Here is a 19,134-nt window from a genome sequence, read left to right on the forward strand (position 1 = left end):
AATTGTCAGATTTATACACGTTTGAAACTTCATTGTTTAAATAATAATTACATTTAAAATGTTCGTTTGTACAAATATTCGAATTGTGTTCAATTTATGTTGTTCAGATTTACAAAAGACATTTGTGGGGGGAGCTTTGGATTTAATAATGTAAAATTCTAATTTCTCTAACACAATTTAAAATACGCTGAATATTCAACTGGCTAAACTCCTTTAGCTCTCCCATTCCATATTTTGTTGATTTTATTAATAAGAATAAGCAAAATTCGTCGGGAAATGTACAGTTTCATTATAAGATTATATGAAGCCTTATCATCGTACACAAAATTGTGACCCAGTTCCTTGAAATAATATTATCAGAGAGTTTAAAGCTTGAATATGTTTATTGTTCAAGACCAACATTTTACCTTGTTGTTGAAATCTGTACAGAAAACTTTCCACAGCAAAATTTCTAGTTCCAACAATTATGTGGCGAGATAATTAAAAGCGAAATCCCGTATTAAATTGAATCAAACACAACCGAATAAATTAATTAATTAAATTGTATCGCCGTTTAAATTAAATTGATACAAAGTCCTTAATTATTAATCGTGATGGTTGATGTTGTATCGTGTCCTTTTGATAACCAGATTGGGACACAATCCTATCAAGAGCATCTTTGGATGAATCGCGACCCAGTTAAGTGAGAGGATCGAGTATAGAGGCGTCGTCATTCAATAACTCAGCCCTAATATCTGTTCCCCATTAAAGGGCTCTTCGCATAATATCTCGAACACATTACGGCACTCATTCCGTGGAAATAAACAATTCCCTTTGTGTCCCCTTTTCCCGGCCGGTGAAGTGTAAAGTTTCGAATGGCGGGAGAGACACGGGAGCGCGGAGAGGCTCAGACGTGCATATTTCCAAATTAAATTTTAATATCTATCGCCCTCCTTCAAACAAGAAGACAAATAAATGCCAGTTTAAAACTTTCCAGTAACGAAACTTGCGAGTTTTGTGGGAAACAAAAGACGATTTTAAATTAGCATACAACAGGTAAGGGGTGGAAACCGACCCCGGCGGATACAAGGGTACGAACCACACAAATTCCACACTGCAAAACTGCTCACTTTATTTTATTGCAACTGCTCTTTATTAATTTGTTTTGTTTCCTGTTTGTATATTTTTCAGCCGGCTAATAAAAGTAGTGTTTTCAAATTTTATTTTATCGCGGAAATTATTCATTCTCAAGTTTTATTAATTTCACCCGTTCTGCGTCTCGTTGTTCCTTCGTGCTAATTGAAGTTGTGTTTTAATTTCGTTGCACGGAAGCAAAAAATGTGCATTTAATGTACCAACTTCAGGATTGTTAATCCTTTGTAAATGCGCTTTTTTACATAGCTGCAGGGTATTCCAGGAAGCTGGTGGAGGTTTGTTCGATTCACGTTTCCAGTTTTTAATTTTAAGCTCGCGATGATATAAAAAAATAAACTAAAGATGGTTTGCAGGGAAAATACTCACTCAACAGGAATTCATTGTTTTAAATATACCTGAAACAAAAAATTTATAAATGTTAAATTATAGCATTACAACTATGTTACAATTCAATACAAACTACGGAAAATAATTTAACACATTTCCAATTAGTTCATTTCAAAGTAAATTGAGAGAAAATTTTACAATAGTTTGTTAAATTCCTTTGTGACTTTGAAATTGTCCAATTCCCATTAGTTTGTTGGCATGATCAAATTACTACCGTGAACAGGCATTGACAGAATATTTCCAAACAACTCAGAAATCGCCACCCTTTTGTAACTGTCGTCCTGTCACACTTTAAACCCGAATAACCTCCCACTAGCTTCAATTACGACCGTATTTCATTCGATTTAGCGACATCCGCCTTTAAACACGACCAACCATAAATAGCCAGACGGGAAACATGAGTTGATTTCCTTTCGTTTCCCTTTTATCATCAAGAAGGAGGAGGATCAGGAGCCTGTGAAGTGGTCAAACTAACCGCACCGTTAACAGGTCTAAATGGATCGCGAGTGTCGGCTCTTTGACGGCACAACCTGAAAGCTTCTTGCCTTCGTTGACGAAGGTATTGCCCTCGGATTTTCAAACACCCTTAAATTCGACTACCTGTTGTACAACACAAATAAAATATTACTCGTGGAATGGAAATTTTCGGATACTTAAAGCCAAGTACGTTTCCAGCGTGAATCCGGATTCGGAGGTGCAAAAGAAGAATCGAAGGTCGTGGATCGATGCGCGGGGGGGAGTTGCGAAAGGGCGTAATGTCACGTAGGACGGCCTAAGTTATAAGATTACGGTTTCGCGTGCCCCGGACAGATTTAATTGACCACGTTCGCTATCAGATTGTATTAATTCTATTTAATTTGGGGCTTGCGAGCGATTCTAAACGCCGACGTTCGCCGCCCCCGTTCGCCCAGTAGATGTTGATAGTCGACGAATTATGTGTTTCGTATTAGCGTAATGGGATTTTTATTGCACCCAACCAGGTTACGGTGCAACTGCTTTTGTGTTTCCAGCCCCCGAAAAGAAATTTTGTCCTGGTTACATTAACGGCGAGTGCGGCTGGCGGCATCATTACATCTTTAATTGTGAAAAATAATCTCCCGCGACACCATAAAACGGACGGCCGGCGAAAATATATCATCCATTAATTTAATCTGCAGAACGCATTAAGCAAACAATGTGTTAGGTTAAATGCACCGGTGGAAACGTGGAAATGAAGAAGAAGTGATGAAAAAAAGTGCAACCTTCGGCTTTAATTGAAAACGTCCCTTTTCTCTCTCTCGACGGCAGATCAATTGATAGCGGGGACCGGATGGGGGAGAAACGCGTTCTCCCTTTTCATAATTAACCGCCTGCGAAAAATAACACCTACTGCAAGTCTATGATGAATTCCGGCACACTGCTTTCTATAGATAACGGGGCGATGTTAATTAATATCGGTGGGGGTGGATTTTTACACAATTGCCAATTTTTGATCGAGTTTCCTGGAACCATATTTCAAACGACACGATACATTTTTTTATATTTTTTACTTAGTTATATGAGTAAAATAAAATATTTAATAAATTAAACATTTTATACTTATCAGTGATTGATAATCACCATTTAAAGCGGACTTATCAAATCTTCCAAAAATGTTAATAATTAACATTTATACATATAAATACAGTTTTATCTGAAGAATTTGTATGTTAACATAAATATGTGAATATTAATATTAATAAAATAAGAAAATTGCCAAAAATCGATTATGATGCGGACAAAAATTACTTTAATATTGAGGCCTCCTTTAAACATGATTATTAAATCAGCAGTTACAGAAATAATATTATAATAAGAAAGAAAAGGCTTTCATTTATAAAAGAGAGTTGAACTGTAAATTGTATTTTTAATATAGAATTCAATAAGATTCGGGTTTTCCAATAAACGCAGAAATTTTATTACCGAAAACGAAATTCTATAAAACTTTGGTTGAAAGGCGAATTATTTTCGCAATTTAATACAATCGAATTCCCCAGCAGATATTGCAGCATCATCTCGAAACTTACTTATCGTTTGTTGTTTTTGCGCACTTTATTATTTTCGATAAGCTCTCTTCTGTATAAAACTTTTCCGAGGAGCCTCTTCCTCCTTCTGCGTAAATCCCTTAATCTCTTTATGATTTCTTAAATACTTTCACATGAGGGTGAATATCCGCATAGGGGAAATAATCGTGGTTGATCCTTTAGCCATTCAAATAACTACTATTTTACCACTTAAAACTGCCACAATTTAACTAGGGATAGATTGAAGAAGTGTTGTTTTTTGTAGAGACTTCATTAATGTGGAAGGCGTCGTAAGCACGGCCACCATATATTTCCTTTATATATTTCCTCTTATTTCGCACTCTTTCCACTTGTCTAAAAGGAAAATATTTATTGCATTTAAACCATATTTCTACGTGGAATGCGGACAATGGGCATATTTCAGTTCCAATCCGCCGTTTTTCAGCTCTAATCCCGATTCCTGTCCCTTTTTCAGCGTCCGTCCGGCGAGATAGAGTAATTGTATTTATTTAGTAAATTTCTTCGCGCCACGTCCGCACTGATTCACCATTGTGTCCGTTTTAAACTCCCCTTTTTTCCTCTCCCTTTCGGCTGGTCAACCCATGGCAACAAGAAAATTCTGTCTTTGTGTCAATATTTGCGGCTGTTTTGTGGGCTAAGTGCTTTTATGGACCACGATTCACTTATTTAATGCGCTTAAAAGTCAACACAAACAACGCACTCACGTTTTATTAGAAAATGGAGCGGCTCGGAACACTTCTAATATCTTTTAACAAGTTTTGCCTTAATGGAAAACTACAAATATTATATAAAAGTTACATAACATAACTATTAAAGTTTTATATAATTTTAATTAATTTTAGATGTCATGTTTTAAAAGATATCAACACAAACAACTGCGTACTTGATCGTTGGAACACACAAGTAGTTGCTGCGGTTCAAACTTGGTTGCGCAGATAAATCTTCGAGCGTAAACTGGGCCATTTTTTGTTTGTCCCTTTAAAATAATAACCGCCATAAATCGCCATTCGTCAAAAAAGGGAACGACGAACAAGGGAAAAAATGCTGGCAAGATAAACATGACATTCTGGGAGGCCAAGAACCCGTAAAACAAACATTCTTTATGCGGCGAACTTTTCGTACGGCGAACGGGTTGAAAACAAAACCCGGACGACCGGAATCGACCCGGATTATTCAAATGTTTCGACGGCTACGGTACGTGCACGGAAATTGAGTTGCGTTATTAAATATTGAAAAGCTCTTTTAAATTTAATAACTGTTTACACACGGTTTATGAATATTGGAACTATTTTGAGAGGGCCAAGCACCATGTTTATGTCAATATGTGTGGATGTTGACACTGTCTCTCGTCTTGTGTGTGTAAGAAATTGGACGATTGTTGGTTTAGACGATGTTGTTGGATTGTTTTGCCCGATTGTTTGTGTGTGAATTTTAAAAAATAAATACACCACTTACTAGTCGCATGTTTTATGCGATAAAGGTAAATGGAATTCAAAATATCTCAATTTTTAAATTAAAATTATTTAATATTGGGTCGTGATTAGATAACTAAAAAAAAACTAGTAAAATTAAAATTATTTATGATGCAACGGGTACATAACTTTAATCATGCTCAAAATTTAATTAAATAAAAGCCAGTAATTTAACCAAAACCGTAAAATTCGAATCCATTAATTCCCAAAATTACAAATAGCTGCAATGTTTATTGCATATTACCAGAAAAATTAAATCATAAAATACAAATAAACCGCACGTTTTGTAGACGAGCTTAATGGATATTTTGGTCCATAATGCGTTTAACTGTGCAGTATTTATCGTTTTGATTACGAATGGCGAATTAAATTTGCAATAAAAATTGTTGTCCGTTGTTTTATTAAAACAGTACCGCAGCAAAGTTATTAAATTCATTCATTTTTACAATTGACTGTCAACTAAATAATACACCGATAAATTGAGTATTGAATTTCAGAGAAGAAATAGTTTACCAATAACACACAATTTTTAATTATGGATTATTGTTTCAATATCCACATATTGGATATTTGTAAATTATTCACACTACCAAAAAAATAAATGTTAGCCCAAAACAAATGTTTTTAATGAAAGGAGATTATTTTGAAACAGTTAATTAAAAAACATCAGCCATTCATTTTGTGGGAAAATAAACATGTTATTAATTTTAACATTGTTAGAGACCGTAAATTTGAAAAAACGCAAACATCAAAGTACCACTTTAATTGCATTTCTAAGAACTGATATAAAATTGATGCCAACAGTACCTAATAATTTTCAAAACAATGTACCTTCAGTATTATTATGAAATAATTGAATGGTTTAGATAAACCTTATTTATTCTAGGGTTAAATAACAGAATATCCCATTTTCAAATCAATAATCCTCTTGCACTTCCACATTCATGTAATCTGAACCTTGACTGTGTGATGACAGATTATCTATCGCGCTCAAAAACAATAATAATTCTACACGATTTTAATCTGGTAACCTTCTGAGTCCATATATAAACAAAATATAAACATCAAACGGTCAATCGTCAATAAAGTACGAGTCTTGCAGAATGATTTTACTACTGGTAGTATCAGTGTTGTTGTGTTTGTGTCTAGCACTTTTGTGGTTCTTCAATAATGCGTTTTCGCATTGGAAAAATGAAGGACTGGAACATTTTCCTCCATGCATTCCTTTTGGCAACGTCAAAGATATGTATATAGGGAAAAAAGGTTTCGGAGAAACATTTTGGCATTTGTTCCGTGACATAAAACGGATGGGTTGGAGACATGCTGGCATCTACTTTTATTGGAACGGCTTGTATATGCCTACAGATCCAGTCATCATCAAAGACATTCTCATTGGTAGCTTCGACAGTTTCAAGAACCGAGGATTTTATATAATTAAAGAAGACCCTCTAACACAGCACCTTTTTAACTTGGAGGACACGAAATGGAAGAACGTTAGAGCACAACTGTCGTACTTGTTCACAACTGGTAAGATGAAGTGCATGTTGAACACGATGCTGCACCAAACCAACATTCTATCAGAAGTGATCGAAGAAGAACTGGCAAAAGGGGAACCAATAAGTGTTAAAAGCCTGTTTGCACGTTACACTACTGATGTTGTCATGAGTTGCACCATGGGCATAGAAATGAACTCTTTAAGAAATAAGAACGCGGAAATTCTGAAGCATGGCCATTATTTCTTCTTCAGAACTTGGAGTAAACTGAATAACACTATTGTACTTACAATTCCTAGGCAAATTCTACGATCTCTTGGTTTTAAAATTACACACCCCACTTCAGAAAAGTTCTTCAAAGATATGTTCAATGGAATCAAAGATTATAGAGAAAAATCCAATGATAACCGTAACGATTTGTTCGATTTAATGAACAAGCTTACGGACGAAAACTATACGAAACATCAGTATGATTTCAGCGGCAAAGACCATATGGATCCTTTGACGTTTGACGAAACTGTAGCACAAGTTTTTAGCTTCTATCAAGCAGGTTTCGAAACTTCATCCTCTACGATCAGTTTTGGGTTGATGGAACTGGCCACGCATCCCGAATGCCAAAGAAGGTTGAGAAATGAAATACAGACTGTGATGGCACGACACCAACATAAACTTACTTACGAGTGCTTACAGGAAATGGAATACTTGGAGATGGTGATGAAAGGTTAGTTGTTGATACAACAAACATTACACAAATTAATAAACTTTCCTTTGCAGAGACACTCAGGTTATATCCATCTCTTCCTTTGGTACCAAGAGTGTGTACAAAGGATTACACAGTGCCTGGAACTGATTTCGTCTTAAAACCAGGAACAGGGGTAATTATTTCAATAATGGGAATACACAGGGATCCAGATTTGTGGCCCAATCCACACGCGTTTGATCCGGAGCGATTCAGTTTGAAGAACAGGGATAAAATCGTTCCGTATTCGTGGATACCCTTTGGAGAAGGTCCCAGAATTTGTGTTGGTAAGCTTTTAGCACATTATCTTAAGAGTAAATTTTATTTTATGTTTTTCAGCTCATCGATTTGGTCAGATTCAATCCAAGTTGGGAATAATGACGGTTATTAAAGATTATGAAGTTGAACTGAATGAAAAATCTACTCCCTTAACCTTTTCTAATAAAGGATTTTCATTGGCGACAACTAAAGGTATTTGGTTAAACTTAAAAAAATTAAATTAATTAAATAGTAATAATTAATTTTGTAATTAGATCTGTTCAAAGTTTAACTTCAAAATTTCTGTGATTTTGTAACATTAATTAAAACATTTATTTAATTTATTATGAGTGTTATTAACCTCAACACTTTACGATAAGATGTAAAATATGTTTATGAAGCTATTATGGAAGATAAAATAATTTATGATTCAAGTTTTGCGTTTTAATTTGTGGATTCAAGTAGGTATTCATTGCATATTTTCAAATCTAACAATAATCTTTTCTTTTAAACAAATTTATTTAATTAAGGGAATAAATTAAAAACAAAGAATTGAATTAAATTTAGATTTATAAAAAATATACGATCATATTGAACTATGAACGATTACATATTTAAATTGCATTTAAATTTTATCTTATTTTCTATTTTATATAATTCTAACCTTGACTTTGTGACATAAATTATTACCAATAATTGATTTAAATTTATAGATAAACATAAACGTTTATCCATGAACTACTAAAATATCAAACTGCACCTTGAGTTTGAATATGAAGAAAAATGGATAAATTTTGTTATTTTACTTTCACAATTCATCTTTCCAAATCCATAGTAGTTTCGCACAACACCAAGAAATCATAATCGAACATATGTCGCAGCCGATGAGCTTAAAAGTGAATTAGACCATGTGTGCTGGGGAAAAAAGAACCATAATCGTTATCCGTCGATTTCCCGGTCCAGTTTTCTGGGTTAACAGGCCTTCAATTTGTATTGGTCGCTTGAATTTTTCACTAGCCGTAAACAGTTTCCAGTTAAATTTGTCGGAAGGCGATTTTCAATCTCGGCGCGCCCGAGGTTTCGAAAATATTATGTCGACAAATGGGGCCAAGATGAATATTGAGGGTTGGGTCAAATCAAACGGTGATTTTCGGATTTAATAAAAAAAAGCACACGTCGGAACATGTGCTTTGCTAAGTTGGGTCAAATTATTCATGTTCCGGTGTATAAAGCTGAAGTAATTTGTAAATTTTGTAGGGTTTATTTTCAGTCTGTTTTCGTGGGGTATAATTTTCCATGATTATTCTTTCAGAGGGCAAATCGTGCACAAATTTCATATTTATCTTTGATGTTTCCTTTTGATCAAAATATTTTTTTGACCTTTGCTTTGACACAAAATTAACTTGTAGGTATTGAAACGATGAATAGTAGAAATAAATATTCTTTTGAGACACGGAAAAGTGCGACACGTGGACCGTGAAATAAGTACGATCAGAAGAAAACTAAACAAACGTAAAGTCAACGTGGATTCAGCAAATCGTTCGGGCAAAACGGAAATATCGTCGCGGATGAGGACTTCAAACGAGTCTCGATGGGATGTTGGAACGTTACAAATTTTTTAGACGAATTAGTTCGGATATTAATTCCAGTTTAAGTTCTAGTCAAGTGGAAAAACGACTGAAATGCATTATTAGAACGTTGTTTAGTTTTCGACTGAGGTAACAATTTTAATTTGTGCTTACTAAAGGTAAAGAGAATGGTAAAAAGTAAACGTTTTTCAATTTCCTTATTTGAATACTCTAATACGATCCGTCTATTCTGAATGCAATGTGTACATAACGAAAATCAGTCTGAAAGTTCCGTTTACTTAGGATATTGAATATTAATATTGTATGCGTATTTTCGTAGACAAATAATAGTTGAGGTTGCTTGAAAATACTAAGATAATAAGAGAGTTCAGACCTATATTATTTTGACTCAGAATATCCTAAAGCGTAGTAAAAAAAACAAGAATAGTTTGTACTTGCATTGAAATATCGATAAGCTGTCTGAACACAATTAGGTCAGGGGTAAACTAAATGGATTAGAATATTGCAATACTATTTTGCTCGAACTTATCTATCCAAACAAAAAACATTGACAAAGAATTGAATAAAAATAAATTAAAAATATAACTGTCTTCAGCACGTTCAATTTTATTTACCCACAGCCATTTAAATGCGTGACCATTGTGTTTCCGAGCTTTTTTGCCTTTTTCCCCCACGTCATAATTTATAGGGTGTAACATGAAAGCTGCGGTATCCGTATTAACATGTTTTTCTTTTGTTTTCTCGTCAACCCTTATCGAACCGATCGCGTCATGTGCCACGATAAATTATTAAACTCACTTGGGCTTTTTAAACATGACTGTTGGAAATAAGCAAAAAGCAGGGCAGTAAATTTTATTTTTTTAAGTATTCGTGCTTCGCAATTTATACTTGGTTGATTAATCTCGTGCTTTTTATATAGTAATTATAAAAATGGGACGGTTGAAGGTGCAAACCTAGTAACAAAAACCGGAACAATAATGGAGGCCTATAAAAATGCTCCGGCAATAAACTGGTGTGATTGACGTGTACATGCCTGTTAATAGTTGCCCTGGGGCTGTTTTTAAACTTCCTACCGTCACTTTACGACCTTATAAGTAACGTATGTGGACACAACACCTACAGAAATTTCATTGTGATGAGTAAACTTACAACTCACATGTGTAAGGCCAAACCATGTCTAAATTAGGGGTGTTTTATGGGTCAACAAAGAAAATTAACCCGGAATAGAAACAAAATATTGTTTTAAACATGTACAGGCAATAATCCAAAAACTGAGTAATGAAATACTCGAGGAAGTAACGGAATTGGGTTCGGAACGGGAACTGCAGGGAAGTGGGGCAATAATGAAAATCATATTTCAGGGACTTTTAATTTTGGCCGTCGGACGTAATTTCGAATACTCGACGAATTATTTCGGGCTCTTCGACTCTAAATGTGTTGTCAAGATAATGTCAAGGATATATAGCCAATTAGACTCCTCAGGCATTATGAAAAAAAAAAATGTCGCAGGACATTTAGGCCCTCCAAATAAAATGGGGGGACTTTGATTAAATTTAAACGGTCATAACGTTTCGGATGATTTCCTTTTTGAATGTCTGGCCAAAAAATTACAGACGTGCTGCAATTCTTCGGGAGTTTCTTTTAATTGTTTGTCTTTAATTAACTAGCGGCTACAAATTTACTTTATTAAAGCAACAGGAGAAACGCTGTTAACAAGGAGGCGAATTTTTTCTTTTTCAGCCTTATAACTTGGAGGCTGTTGAAATTTAAATGGTGCCGAAAAGTTACACACTTACAGCGACATTAAAAGCTACATGTTTAACAGTCGTAAACGCTTCGTAATTTAAACGGATACCAGTTTCGCATATTTCGTCCCTTCATAAACGTTCCGACGTAGTCCGGTCGTAAAACCTAAAAATTGTTCGTAATTTCACATAACGAAATGGAACCTTTATCAGATTTCCGAAGCACTTATGCAGCGGGAGCGTCACTTTTATGTTTCCAACATCAAATCGATTAAACATAAAGTGGTCATTTCGTTCCTGCAGCCGCGACTGAAAAGCTGCTCCCGCTGTGCGAATATCCCTGTTCCGTGCTCCACTCTTTCGTTTAATTTCATTTGCATGTTTTATTTTTCGCTTGTGCAAACCGAGTTTTCTGCTTTAGATATTTTTAATTTATTCTATGTGGGAGAACGTTTCCAGTCTTGGGAAAGACCCACCTGGATGTTTGAATAGATGAAGTAGCAAAAGGGCAAGTCATTAAATCGTTCCACTAGGAATTTAATTAAAAATAAATCGTTCGTGTTATTTCAAAAAATTGAATTTTGATTATAAAGAATCACAATCTAGTTTTTTTATACAATTTACTTTTTACTTTTTTGATTAGAACGATTTAATTTTTAAAAAAATGATTATTTAAGGATTTAGCTAAGATAAATAAGATAAATTCGCTGTATAAAATTCCTAGAAATAAATGACAATTCCAATCATACTTTACGTATTACATTATTAAACTAAATTTGTATTAATATATTAACCTTGAAAGGTTATAAATTAAATTATATAAATATTTTATTTTATATTTTTATTTCAATAAAGATTGTAATTTAGTATTTAATATAACTACTAGTTTACATCGTGTGTTCCACCAGAGACAGTCAACTTTTAAAAGGATAAAGAAAACTTAAAAAACCTTTTTCGAAGGTTCAAAGGGGGTGGCCACCTCCGCCCGGGTAAATAGAGGTGAGTTAAAAAGTGCCCAGTTTAGGTTCTCCCTTCGAACTCTCCAAATAGATTTTTCTAATTTTATTAATTTATTATCCTTTCAAATATATGGCCTAGTTTTTAGTGGGACACACTGTATATAAAATGTTAATTACTATTCCTTATGTTAATTAAACCATTTTTCAAACTTTATAAGTAGATAATTATAAGATTAATTAAATCAATATTTTTAAATTTTTATTCTTATTTAAATGACCTCAATATTTGTCCTTATTAGAATTATAAACTAGAACAAAGACAGATGTTTGGATGTTGCTTAGAACGAACAACAGTAACAAAGTTGTGTCACATAAAAATTGAGCTGAAGCGTAAAAACGCGTCGCGAGAGTAAAAAAAGTAAAACTTTATTTGAAATTATAATAAAACTACAGTTTATAAGCCACTTTATAAAGTTACGACTCCATGCATATTTATGAATTCGTAGCAGTCCAAACCTGTTTCTGGAGCTTTTATGGCAAATGTTGAAATATTAATCGGAATCGTTGCGCTCATGCAGTTGCAGAACAAATATTCCATAAACCGGCAACTGCATTACGTGCTGCAGCACCCGAAAGATAAATACCCGTACTTACCGTACATTAAGTTGTTCTCCTCAACAAGTTCATAATTTAGATACATTCATTGCCCCGCGAACTTTAAGCTTTAGATGCCTTTGTTTTCCGCCAGTTTCTCCATCTGCAGTACGATAGCGAATGCGTTTAAACACTGCAGTCACGGATTCGGTTTGCTGGCGACTGTTATTCCAACGAAACTACGTTGCATATTAATCTTAACGAAAATATGCAGGCACGGAAATAATCTCCGGAATAAACTAAGACACACGTTGAAATTACGGGGGTGGCAATGAAATTATGGGGGGTATTAGAAAAACCCATTCGACGATTATAACAATACGAGGGAATCAGTTGTATAAATTATTAAATTAGCGTTTTATAAGCCGTAAACGCGACCGGCGAGGCAGAAGAACGGGGTGCGTCTTCGCCGAAGCGCCGGTACGAGCCTAATCCTTAGTGTAAGGGCTCCCCGGAGGTCCGGGACCGAGTTACGGATTTTATTCGGCCGACGCCAATGACGCGACGTCGCCGGTCGTAAACGTGCACCTTATTATTTTTGTATCGTCGGAACGTTTCCGTTTTATTCGCGGACAGATTTCGGGAGACAGATGAGCACCGGGGAACCGGACGCGGCATTAAACGCCCTGCATTATTAACGAACGCGGATCCGGGTTTATGTCGGATGGAATTGGGTTAAGCGATCTTAGGAGTGGCGTAGGAGTTGTGTTGATTGGAGTTTTCAATAAAGAACTTATTGATTCGTTTTAGTTTTTGTTTAAAAAAGTTTTGTTGACAAAATTAGATTTTAAATTTTTTAAATTAAAGTAACATTGAAATTAAAATGTTACGAACACAGATGAAAAATAATATTTAATTGAAAAAGTATAAATTTTCACGTTTTAAAAATATATATTAAAATAAAATTAGGGAAAAAGGAGTTAAAAATAGATTAGTTGATTGTTAAAACGTAATACGTTATTGACAATTTTTTTTTTTTTTAAGTTTGCTATTTTTGATGAACTTTCTGAAATAAATAGGGGTATAAAAAATATCAAAAATAATTTCAAGCAAAAATTGGGATAACTTAAAAAGATAAATTATGGCGCATCCACCATTTTTTGAAAATAATTTAAAAAATATCTAGGTTGGCATAATTAGCAGTGCCACTAAAATTATTTATATTGAAAAAAAAGGGAAATAAGAAGATAAAAATTCAGTACATTTAAACTAACCCCATGATTTCGGATTTGCAATGGAATCGAAAATTGAAAAATGAAATCCGATTGACGGTAACAATACTGCTTCGAAAAAAAAGTCCCAAAGACCGTCCAGCCGTTTTAATGCAGTGTAACATGTGGTTTTTACGCGTCTCCGTTATCCTTTTTATCGGTACGACGCACCGGATTGGGAACCGTGTGTAATCAGCTAATTGAAAGGGCATTATCCGTTTTTTTGCTGGATTTAATAACAGGATTAAGTTTTCGTGCGCCCGGACGATCCGCACACGGGTTGAATAATCCGGGAAACTGGAAACTGTGTGTCACTCGATCGGACGTTGTTTTATCCGTTGGCGTTAGAATTTTTGCGGAACTGTGACGGGGTTTAAAAGCATATTGCGGGTGGGTTTAAGCGCTTTTACGTTGAATGACAACCTTAAGCTTGTTTTAATTATCATTTAATATTCTGCCTTTAAAGCAAAAATTATTAATTGGCTATTTACCTGAAGCCGACAAATTTGGCTTTATGTTCTTTTTTTAGCGTTGTGTAAGTCGTTATAAAAGAGGAAACAAATAATATTTTATATGCATTTATTCACTGAAAACACGGAAAACTGTTGTTGAAATTAAGAGAAAAAGTAGTTGTCATGTTTTGGCAGTAGATTCTCCATTTGATTTTTTCCAAGTAATTTAAAATCTTTTACATCCTAAATCCCCGTCCTTGGGGATTCGAATCAGATGGAGCACTTAAAAGATTATATTTGCGCGTCCCACATTCCAACTGATGGAGGTTAATGGCAATGCTTGAACGTCTAGAAAAAAAAAACTACGTTTCGCTCTCCATACAACGTCAAAAACATAATCCGCTGGAGGATTATTCTGGAAAGATTATGTCCAGTTGGATGGCGCCGTGGGATTACGCATACTGGCTGAGCATTCAACGTACGGCATGAAAATTTCTGTGGGAATGGAAAATAATCAAAATTCAATTGTACGAAACAGTTTTGGCGTAAATGTAGACTGAGAAAACTAATTAAAACGCGTCTGTTTTTGACATTAAATAAAATTTAAAATACTGAATAATTTTAAAGTCATTTTTTTATTTTGATTTATTCTTTACAGGTTAATCAAGCAACTATAAATGGCAAAAAATTGGTGTATTTTTAAACGCGATCTCATTTTAAAGTAAGCACCGATTCGCGTGACCCGGAATCCTAACGGCGAGTTCCGAGCAACATTCATTCCATAATACACTTATACAGGTTAAAAACTTTATTTGTATGTACGGGATATTTAATTCGTTCGAATTAAAATATCCAGAACATGCGAGCTTGCCACTTGGCAACGTGGTATTATAAATTTCTATAATATTCAATTATATGAGCCGCATGTGAGCCACAAAAGGCTTATCTCTATTATAAATTGTCCTTGTGCAGATCGAGATGATTACATGCAATGTCTATACGTAAGAGTAAGTTATTTCGTATCGTGTACTTTGATTGACTAACAGTACAACAGGTAACGCAATTACAAAAGCATACCGTAATTAAGCAATCAAGCTACAACGTGTAATTACGATATGAATTTATCTTGTGCAAAATATTTATCGCTGTCCGTGCAAATAACTTTTTAGATTTGTGATAATCTACTATTTATTAGGTTCGTTTGAATGTGTTACGAGTAAACGAATTAACTTTTTTCTATTTTTAAAAGGAAAGTATATAACAAATTAATATTATTTTTTTATTTATTTTATAAGAAAATATTAAAAGAATTAGGTCATTTTTTGAAGAAATTATTATATTGTCACAAACTCTTTTTATATTAATTTTTAGCATAAAATTTTAATTAAGACAATTTATGACAAATTAACATCTGCCCATTTTTAAAAAGAATATGTAAATATTATAAGAAATTACTATTTTTCAATTTTTAGACAAATTAACATTTTTTTTTATTTTCAGAAGAATAATATAATTACTATGACAAATTATTACTAATTTTTCAATATTTAAACAAAAAAAAATTGTAAATTATGACGAATTAACATTTTTAGAAGGAAAATATAAATATTATGACAAATTACTAATAATTTTTCAATATTTAAACAAAAAATGTGTATATTATGACGAATTAACATTTTTTTCTATTTCTAGAAGAGAAATAAAAGTATTAAGATAAACTAATATTTTAGAAAAAAATGTAAATTATGACATTTTTTTTTCTATATTTAAAAAATATATAAACAATATAAACAAATTTATTTTTAATTTTTAGGAGAAGAATTTCGATTATGACAAGTTAATGTTAATTTTTTTAGCAGAAATTAACATTTTTTCCATTTTAAAAAGAAAATATAATATATAAATATTATGATTAACTGGTACTAATTTCTCAATTTCTAGTCAAAAATTATATGGATTATGATCAATAGACATTTTTTTATTTTTTTTTAATAAAAATTTAAGTATTATCACAAATAACTATTTTTTTTTTTTCTATTTTTAGATAAAAAATTTGTGAATTATGACGAATCATAACATTTTTTTCTAATTTTAAACAAAAAAATTTGACGATTGAGGGTGACAAATTATTGTTTTTTATATTTTTATAAAGAAAACATAAGTTTTAAACAAACCAATATTACTTTTATTTAAGGCAGATACTTTCGAATTAAAATAAATATTATTAATTTTTCTATTTTTAGAAGGGAAATAAAACTATTATGACAAATTACTATTAATTTTTCAATATTTACACAAAAAATATGTAAATTATGACAAATTAACATTTTTTTCTATTTCTAGTGGTAAAATATAACTATTATAATAAACTAATATTAATTTTTCTATTTTTAGAAAAAAAAAAATGTGAATTATGACAAATTAAAGTTTTTTTCTATATTTAAAAAATATTATTTTTTTTTATTTTTAGGCAGAAAATTTCGATTATGAAAAGTTTTGTTTTGTTAGCAGAAATTATGGTGATTAACAGATTAACTTTTTTCCCATTTTTAAAGAGAAAATATAAATATGATAAACTACTACTAACTATACATTTTATTTTATTTTTATAATAAAAATATAAGTATTATGACAAATAACTATTATTTCTTCTATTTTTAGATAAAAAAATTGTGACAAATTATTTTTTTTTATATTTTTATAAAGGAAACATAAAATTTAAACAAACTAATAATATTTTATATTTAAGGCAGATAATTTTTCTATTTCTAAAAAGAAAATAAAGTATTATGATTAATGTAAACAAGAAATTTGTAAATTTTTATTTTTTAAAAGGAAAATATATATAAACAAATTGATATATTTTGTTTATTTTTAGGTAGAAATTATGTGTATTACGATAATTTAACACATTTTTTTTCTATTTTTAGAGGGAAAATATAAATATAATTATGACAAATTAAAACTAATGTTTTTATATTTTAGCAGGAAATGTTTCATGACACATTTTTGTATTTTTATACTTAAAAATATGCATTTTTTAAAATAAATCTCTATAAACATATAATTTTATTAAATTTTTAATATTCTTATAATGAGTTGAATATGGCCATTTTCAATTTAATATATTTCATGACATTTTAGATTACAAAATGGACGATCGTGGAACTGCACCACCTCACCACCAACTTTATGGAGTTCCCGTTGCAATTTTTCCCGAGTTTTATTTTTATGACAGTGGGTAATAACGGTGCATGTACGTTCTGAACAGCTAGATTCGTCAAGTAGCCGTTATCGCCGTGTCACGGTGTGTGCTAAGAGGTTTTTATCTGTGACAGCGCGGTGAAAAATGTCCAAGTTAAAAGGTTTAATATCCAACGGCATGCCAGAAGACAACGATTAAAAGTTACGAGCCAGATAGGACGTTGACGACGAACGGGAACGCTTTAATGATTCACGGCACTTAACCTTCTTCTAGGTTTTTTTTTTTCGGAGTCCTTTCCGGCCCGCGCTTTCTTTCACGGAAAGCTCCTCTCTCTATGGACTGTCGCGGGTAATACAATTTAAAATAAAGTTGTAAAAGGATTACTCCTATTACATACTGTCTGTCTGCTCTTCGTTTTTCACGGTTTTCTCGATTCGAACTTTTAATTAAAATTGGGTTTAATGCCAGGGTTTCCTTTTACCATTAGCATAGGAAAACTTTTGCTTTGCCAGTGATATTTTAGTTAATTATGTCTTCCCAACTGCGAAGTAATTTGTACGGTAAATAATTTGAGTAATTAATTTGATTAAGTCTTTTTTTGGTAAAAGATCGATGACAATTTGGAGGCGTAAAGTCACGGTCCGAATGGTGAAACGCTTATACGGGATACAGTTATTTCATTGTTATGTAACGACGATAATGAGAAGTGCAGGGAGCAGGAGAGGAGAGCACAGAATACTGCCCTCTGAGGATTTGGCTAATGTTAACTAATGGATAGTCATTATTGAAATTTCTAGAGTGTTATTGTACGGAATATGCAGCCGAGCAGTGTGGTTTACAACGTTATATTGCGGACATTAAGTCGGATTTACCTGGGATACGCGCTAATTTAATATCGTCCCGGTCCTTTTCTTTATACTCAGTTGGTTAATCAACCTTACATTTAACAACATCGTTACTTTCAACTAAAGAGCCATTAATATCCAATTGACCCGTACAAGGTTTTACCATTAAACAAAATTTGTGATCAAAACAAAACTTTTTGTTTGAAATTAATTGAATACAACAAAACTAAAAAGACCAAGCCAGAAATTAAATAAACCCATGCAAAAACAAATATCGGTTTCGTGTCAGATTTAAATAAATTCAATTAAAATGTCAATTAATAATTCTTTTGTGCAAACTTACCGTTCGTAAAACACAACCAAAAACCAATTAATTAAAACCAAACAAACACGTCGAAATGTATTCGAAGTAAAACAACATTGATCAAATATGTATGCTGCCAATGTTTGTTATTTGAATTCGTAATAACGTTCTGTGGGGGGAGATTTAAAAATTTCACTGCATGTAGAAGTCAATTTGGGTACAAAACTGTATTTAACAATAAAATACTTACGGAGAGCTTAAAACGCTTTCCGCGTGGGGATTTATTAACCCTTGTTAAAGTGGAAAATGAGTCCATTAAACTGTCGTTTTACTATGAATAATAGGCTAGTTTTGCGGGGGACAATATTTATGGATCCTACGAAAAAATCTGAATTTTTTAAAACGATTACATCTGTAAAAATATTTTATATTAGATTTTCTGGTGAGTAAAAATTTTGATGGATTTACAAGAGTAATATTTAAAAGTAAAAAATAAATTTTAACTATAAACACCAAAAAAAAAAAAAAAATAAATAAAATATTATGAAATAAAATGAATGAAACAAATGTTAAAAATATTATAATATTTCAGACACACTTAAATTGCAGAGGTTGAAAATAGTA

The 19,134-nt window shown here is 32.5% G+C and overlaps 2 protein-coding genes across 8 annotated transcripts in view; one reads left to right on the forward strand and one right to left on the reverse strand.

The window, feature by feature from the left end:
• LOC109609423 (uncharacterized protein CG43867) overlaps nucleotides 1–19,134 on the reverse strand; it is a 119,261-nt gene that overhangs the window by 34,347 nt on the left and 65,780 nt on the right. The gene's annotated exons all lie outside the window — the stretch shown is intronic.
• Nucleotides 6,131–7,886, forward strand: LOC109609426 (probable cytochrome P450 6a13). The gene is made up of 3 exons (XM_020026084.2): nucleotides 6,131–7,270; nucleotides 7,324–7,575; nucleotides 7,628–7,886. The coding sequence occupies exons 1-3, from the start codon at nucleotides 6,160–6,162 to the stop codon at nucleotides 7,789–7,791; spliced, it is 1,527 nt and encodes a 508-aa protein (XP_019881643.2). The 5' UTR covers nucleotides 6,131–6,159; the 3' UTR covers nucleotides 7,792–7,886.

This window comes from Aethina tumida, chromosome 7 (genome assembly GCF_024364675.1).
Source record: "Aethina tumida isolate Nest 87 chromosome 7, icAetTumi1.1, whole genome shotgun sequence".
Lineage (NCBI taxonomy): Eukaryota > Metazoa > Arthropoda > Insecta > Coleoptera > Nitidulidae > Aethina > Aethina tumida.